Below are 7,063 nucleotides of genomic sequence, written 5' to 3'. Positions count from 1 at the left end.
ATGAGTAATACTTATGAGTAATACTAATGAGTAATACTTATGAGTAATACTAATGAGTAATATTTATGAGTAATACTTATGAGAGTAATACAAAAATATAGTAGAAAGTACACTATGTATGAAGGCAAATCACTGTCAAATTCCTCCTCACCTCTTCATCAGCTCCTTGTCTCCCCCCTTCCCCCTTCCCCTCCTCCCCCCCTCCTCCTCACCTCTTCATCAGCTCCTTGTCTCCTCCTCCTCCTCCTCCCTCCCTGACGTGCAGAGCGTCGTAGGTCAGCGTGTACTCCGTCTCGTCGCTGTAATCCGGTCCGAGCAGCGTCCGGGCCCAGATCCCCATATCGTACGGAGGGAGAGTTCCTCCAAACTCTGAGGGGAGACACTCGGGCTGGAGGAGCTGGTGGAGCGAGTTCAGGTTGTTACCATGCAGGAAGATCTGAGGAGGACAGGAGAGGGGGAGGGAGAGAGGGGAGGAGAGGGGAGAAGAGGAGGAAGGGAGAGGAGAGAGGTGGGGAGGAGAGAGGAGGAGGAGAGGAGAGGAGGGAGGAGGAGAGAGGAGGAGGAGGAGAGGAGAGGGAGAGGAAGAGAGGGGAGGAGAGAGGAGAGAGGACGAGAGGAGGAAGGGAGAGGAGAGAGGTGGGGAGGAGAGAGGAGGAGGAGAGGAGAGGAGGGAGGAGGAGAGATGAGGAGGAGAGGAGGAGAGGGGGAGGGAGAGAGGGGAGGGAGAGGGGAGGAGAAGAGAGAGGAAGAGAGGGGAGGAGAGAGGAGAGAGGTGGGGAGGAGAGAGGAGGAGGAGAGGAGAGAGGAAGAGAGGGGAGGAGAGAGGAGAGAGGTGGGGAGGGAGAGGGGAGGAGAAGAGAGAGGAAGAGAGGGGAGGAAGGGAGAGGAGAGAGGTGGGGAGGAGAGAGGAGGAGGAGAGGAGAGGAGAGGAGGAAGAAAGATAAGAAACAAGGAGAGGACGAGAAGAGGAAGCAAGGAGAGGGAAGGAGAGAAAGAAAGATAAGAGACAAGGAGAGGAAATGAGGAGAGGAAGAGAATAGAGGAAGAAGGAGAGGAGAGGAGACAATCAGAGGAGGGAGGAGACGAGGAGGAGTGAGTAGAGGAAACAGCGAGGATGAAAAAAGGAGGTGAGGAAAAGAAGGGAGGAGCGTGTTAATCAAAAGAGAACAAAGGAAACAATGAAACGTAAAAAGAAGAAGAAGAAGGAAGTTCATAAACGACAGAAGAAGAAAAGAGGAAACTAGTCTTCACCCGTTTCCTGGTCTTGTCTTTGAGGAAAGGTTTGATGATGGTGTACATGGCGTGAATGTACCACGGCTGGTTCACAAAGTGGATCCCTCCAAACCGGGCTGGGAAACTGTCCTAGAGGGGAGGAGACGAGGAGACGAGGAGAGGAGCAAAGACGGGAGGAGACAAGGAGGACAGAGGGGAGGAGGAGAACCGAGGAGATGAAAGGGGAGGAGACAAGGAGGACAGAGGAAACGAGGATAACAGGAGATGAGGGGGGGAGAAAAAAGGATGGAAACAAGGAAAAGAGAGGAAGGAGAGGAGACAAGACGAGGGGAAAGGAAACAGGAGAGGAGAATATAAAATGTAAAAAGTCTGTAATCAGTTCAGTTTTATTGATTTTTGGAAGAAATGAAAGGATCCAGTGATTGACAGGAAGTGATTACAGGTGACAGTATTGATCAGGTGTGTGTTACCTGAAGGCCCTCGATGGCCAGCTTGAGGATGTTGGGCGTGAGCTTGGAGGCCTGTTTGAAGGAGAAGTTGCTCCAGTCGATGATGAGGACGAAACCGTTGATCTGGAGCTCAGGGTTCTCAATCAGAACCTCCAGAGAGAGAAGGATCGCCCGCAGGATGTCTGTGAAGGAGTTCCTGATCGAGGAGGAGGAAGAGGAGGAAGAGGAGGAGATCAGGAACACACATGGATCAACAGCTCATCAATAGTTAAAGCGAGCGTGACGCTGCAGGTCTTAAATAAACACTGATCCAGAAACGACTCATTAAGCTCTTTGTGTTCTCAATCAATAGTGTGTGTGTGTGTGTGTGTGTGTGTGTGTGTGTGTGTGTGTGTGTGTTACCTGCTCTGGTCCCAGTTGGAGGCGAACAGAATGAGTATTTTTCGGCCATGTTGGTCTGGAGTCTCCAACACGCCGGGGAATCCGTCCATCAACGCCCGTTTGATGCCGGAGTCGTCCACCTGAGACAAGGAAGCAAGGCAACAAGGAAACAATAGAGGACAGTTTACTGTGTGTCTATTTAAGGAAAGGAAACAAGGAAATAATCTCAATCTGGTGTAGGGTTAACTACGTCAGCTACTTTTAGTTAAAGAAATGAAACAAGGAGCATAAAGGAAACAGGAGTAGGAACAAGGAGACGAAACGCAACAAGAAGAGGAGATGAGACAAGACCAGAGGAAAGGGGAGGGGAGACAACAGGAAAGGAAACAAGGAGACGAGACAAGATGAGAGGAAACAAGTCAAGGAAAAGAAACAGGAGACGAAAAAGGAGAGGATACGAAAGAAGACGAGAGGAAACAAGGAGGGCAAAGAAAAGGAAACAGGAGAGGAAAGAAGAGGAGACGGAGAGGAAACAAGGAAGGAAATCGGGTAGGACGAGACAAGATGAGAGGAAACAAGGGGAGGAAATAAAACAGGAGAGGAAACAAGGAGACAAGATTAGAGGAAAAAAGCGAGCAGATACAAGAAGATGAGAGGAAACAAGGAGGACAAAGGAAAGGAAACAGGAGAGAAGAGGAGACAGAGAGCAGAGGTAACATGGAAGGAAATAGGAGAGGATATGAAAAAGGAGGGGAAAGCAAACAACGAGAGGATACGAGAGAAGACGAGGGGACACAAATAGAGGAACAGAAATGGGAGAGGAAACAAGGAGAGGAGAGGAGAGCAAACAAGGAGAGGAAAGGAGTCATGGACCGTACTGTTGGATTCTGACAGAAAAAGGTCTCATGTCTCTGAACTTCTGTGATGTGTTTCAGTCAAACTGAAGGAACTGAAGCCTTCAGAGGAAAAGGACTCTTGACAAGGACACATCTGTGATCCCTCCTGTCTCTTTGAACCCTGACCTTGAAGCTCTGGAACATGTCGAGGTTCTGCTGTCTGAACTGGAAGTACTGGGCCAGCAGCCTGAAGGTCTCCGTCTGGTTGAACTTCCTGGCTCTCAGGAAGCGGAGGATGAAGTCGTCGTCCGTCCGCAGGAAACCGATGTCGGGCCGTGTAACGATCATGTCCCGCACCTCCGATCAAAGAAAACACGGATCAATCACAGTGGTCGGGAGCGTCCTCCGATCAGAAACACGGATCAATCACAGTGATCGGGAGCGTCCTCCGATCAGAGACAACACGGATCAATCACAGTGATCGGGAGCGTCCTCCGATCAGAGACAACACGGATCAATCACAGTGATCGGGAGTGTCCTCCGATCAGTAGACAAAGTTAGAGACTTTTTGTCCTTTGATTAATTGGTCATTTTCGGCTGTAATTGGATGCTTTTAACTGATTGGTATTTTTTGAAAGCCCTAATTAAGTCATAAAGAGAAAACAATTATGTGAAGTTATGAGGAACAAATTGATTTAAAAAGTCATGAAATATAGGAGAGTCCGACTAAAGCACCCGTGAGTTATGACAGAAAGTAGACCTTTGTGGTTTACGGGGACCTTGGTCAGTAGGACGAGTGTCAACAGTTACCGTTAGCATGCTAACGTTGTTAGCTAGCATCAGCCGCCTACCTGCTGGATGTCCTGGTGCAGCGTGTCTCGTTGAGCTCTATTGTACTTCTTACTGTACTACATCTTAGAAGTACATATTGTACTTTTTACTGTACTACATCTCAGAGGGAGGTATTGTACTTTTTACTAGTGACAGTTACCGTTAGCATGCTAACGTTAGCTAGCGTTAGCCGCCTACCTGCTGGATGTCCTGGTGCAGCGTGTCGGGGTTCTCGTTGAGCTCTAAGCGAGCCTTCTCCGTCGTCTCCGAGTTCAGGCCGGCGTGGAGGTGAGTCATCATGAGTTCGATTCCCGACGTCCAAAAAAATGTGTGTCCTCTGTTTCCGAACTGTAGTCCCTTAGATCGGCTCGTTTCTATCCAACGCACGGTTTGGTTTGAGATGTACAATCTTGTGGCTTCGTTGTTGATTTGGTTGACACAATCTTATTTGCTGTCTTTTAATTTTAAAACTCCATATTTACAAAATAAAAGTCAGTAGGAGACAATCGTGGTCGTGTTGGATGCTAATAATCGTGAATCAACAATCGTCGCTGCTGTCTTCCAATCACATCGCTGGTTTTCTGAGGAAGCTGAACGTTGTTGTTTTTTACAGCTGGATTGAAATGTTGAGTTTGTTTCGGGGACGTTTGGTTTAATGAACAGCATTAAGATAAAAAAGTCACATTCACATCCTTTTTGTCCTAGTTTTGTTGCCGTCCTGCGTCTCTCGGCTCCCTCCTCCTCCGGCTCTCTGTCATCTTTAGGATTCTGGTTCGATCAGTGGACTCTCTGATGCCTCATGATGATGAAGATGAAGAAGAGTCCTGTTGTTCTTCAAAGGTCAGTTAAGGCAGCTGGGTCTGATGTGGAGAGAGAGAAATATGAGTACAAGGTTTGTGTGTTTTTAACCAGGAAGGAGCCAAAAACGTACACATGATTTGTGTTTTATTGGCAGATTATAGTATTTTTCTTGAACTTGTGTTTATGTTTTTTTTTTTTTAAAGAGCGTAAAATACAACAACACAGACGAATAAAGTAACCAGAGACTAAAACCTGAGTTCAGTAGGTTTCACTGCAGGTATTTTCATTGTATCCTACTTTATACTTCTGCTGTACTACATCTTAGAGGTACATATTGTACTGACATTAATATAAACATGTCAAATATCCACAGTAATAGAAAAATAATAATAAAACATGCGGGTGAAGAAATACAGAAATAAATTAAAACACAAATAAATAAATGTGGGAAATTAATAAAAACAAATAAATGTAAAAAGAAAATAATATTTTCTAATATAGAAAATAAATACAACAATATATAATTTGTCGAATAAATAAATATATTTTATTTATTATTTTTTTTCTATTTCTGTGAATATGTATTTAATTTCAAATAAACCTGCAAATGTATTTGATAATTGAGGCTTTTATTTATTTATTTATTTATTATAATTTCAGCGTTAGTCTTCCAAACACGTTGAAATGACACGTAATGTTTGGTGTATTACCTGTTTTTATTTCATGCTTAATTCTACATGTGGGACATAATATAGACTATATTGAGTATTATGTATTTTACTTGTGTATCTCTATGTTCACACACACACACACACACCTGCTGCTGTTCCTGATGTTAACGAGTGGGATCAATAAAGGTTATCCCCCCCCCCCCCTCCCATCTGCCGGCCACATTAACTGTGTCAGATGTTTTCCAATCTGTCCACTGAGAGACAACCACAGAGCTTCCAAACACTAAATCAATCAGATGCTGCTCTCATTGTTCTTAATGTTTGAGGAATGTTTAAATCCAACATAGAGCCTCTTAGATGGACCTAAATATCCACACACACACACACACACACACACACACACACACACACAGTCAGTTTAATGATAAAAGTCACCCTGATGATATGTAGCTCCTAATGTCCTCACAAGGAGGCAAAGATACCAGAGCATCCTCCAAAAGTGAGCATGTGGGAGGAGCCTCTTCTGCATGCAGCTCGGTGTGTTTAAGTGTCATTTATAATATAGAAATATATTTAAATAAAATAAATACTGACAGTGGAGCGACCTGCTAGGTGTGCTGGTTGAATCCCGGCCGTCCTGGCTGGCCCGACGGCCCTCCGGTGGAGGTGGTGGTGCTGATGCTGGGGACGGTGGTGGCCATCGGACACACACACACACAAAAGAAAAGAGATCTCAGTGCAAATTAAAAAATAAAGGAGCCGGAAGAGAATCAAACAGTTATTAATAGAAAGCGTTCCCTGGAGGAGTCAGAGGAGACAGAAGCCCGCCCTGCTGGATCCGTGAGGGCTCTGAAGCAGCATCTCACCGAGATGCGTTTTTCACTTTGTGCTCCGAGAAGACGTCAGGATGCTCCGGATCTGTCAGGCTTTTCACAATAAGAGAGCGTCGACTTCCGGATGGCACTTAAAAAAATTAAAATAAATGTTACATTTTTAGTAAGGGACCAAACATCAAACATGTTAAAGAAATATAAATGCAAAGGTTTATTTTTTTCTATTTTGTTTTAATCAAAGTACATCATAACAAATAGAGTACATGCACTGCTTTAGATAAAAGTAAAATATGAACATAAAGACGGGAATATAGAATAATATAATTAATATGAAACTAAATGGAAGAAACCACCTGCGTGTTAATAAAATATAAATAACAATGATAAAACAAACCATAAAATGAATAGTATAGGATGGGAAATAAAAGCCATTGGATGATCATATAAATAATAAGATAGAATGTATAAGATGTATTATATCAATATATATATATATTGATATATATATGTATTATGTTTATATATTATGTATTTTTTATGTTTGTATTTAATATATATAAAACAAAATGTAAAAATATATAATGTATAAATATAATACATGTATAAATATAAATATTTAGATCCATAATACCGGATTCTGGTTCTGAGACATTTCGTGTGTCCCACAAATTATCCGCTTTTATTTTGAAGTCACACTCTCCTCGTTTCCGGTCGTCCTCCTGTCAACACTCTGATTTGACCTACCTGCACGCTCCTGTCTGTGTGACAGCGGCTGACGGCCATGCGCGTTCACGAGGAAACCTGGACAGAGTGTGGGTTGTACGCGCACACGCACGCAGTGACTGGTGTGCGTGCGCACGCGGGTATGCGCAGGCTACTACAGGAAGTCCATTAAACACAATATAAATGATATTATTAAACACAATATTTTGATTTATTTAATAATTTTACATCACATTTATTTATAATATTTTTGTATATGCATAAAACATTTGGTTTATTGAATTATTATTTATATTAATATATTT

The 7,063-nt window shown here is 43.5% G+C and overlaps 1 protein-coding gene across 3 annotated transcripts in view; it reads right to left on the bottom strand.

Annotated features, from left to right (window-relative positions):
* LOC116401184 (clavesin-1-like) overlaps positions 1-6,108 on the bottom strand; it is a 7,014-nt gene extending 906 nt beyond the window's left edge. Inside the window, exons 1-7 of one of the 3 annotated variants that reach the window (XM_031879463.1) lie at positions 5,797-6,108; positions 3,929-4,590; positions 3,086-3,256; positions 2,085-2,203; positions 1,704-1,878; positions 1,252-1,362; positions 213-436 (exon numbers count right to left, since the gene is read on the bottom strand). In XM_031879463.1, coding sequence (XP_031735323.1) covers positions 213-436; positions 1,252-1,362; positions 1,704-1,878; positions 2,085-2,203; positions 3,086-3,256; positions 3,929-4,030 — 902 coding nt within the window. In that variant the 5' untranslated portion in view covers positions 4,031-4,590; positions 5,797-6,108. Of the gene's footprint in view, positions 1-212; positions 437-1,251; positions 1,363-1,703; positions 1,879-2,084; positions 2,204-3,085; positions 3,257-3,750; positions 3,868-3,928; positions 4,591-5,796 lie in introns of those variants that run through there. The other 2 variants (XM_031879464.1, XM_031879465.1) reach the window with 2 other exon arrangements.
* Between the last annotated feature and the right edge of the window lie 955 nt (positions 6,109-7,063).

The sequence above is a fragment of the Anarrhichthys ocellatus genome, unplaced genomic scaffold, assembly GCF_004355925.1.
Source record: "Anarrhichthys ocellatus isolate YVR2014 unplaced genomic scaffold, GSC_Weel_1.0 scaffold267, whole genome shotgun sequence".
Taxonomy (NCBI): Eukaryota; Metazoa; Chordata; class Actinopteri; order Perciformes; family Anarhichadidae; genus Anarrhichthys; species Anarrhichthys ocellatus.
Note: the sequence above shows the minus strand (reverse complement) of the source record. Positions and strands in the feature narration are given on the sequence as shown.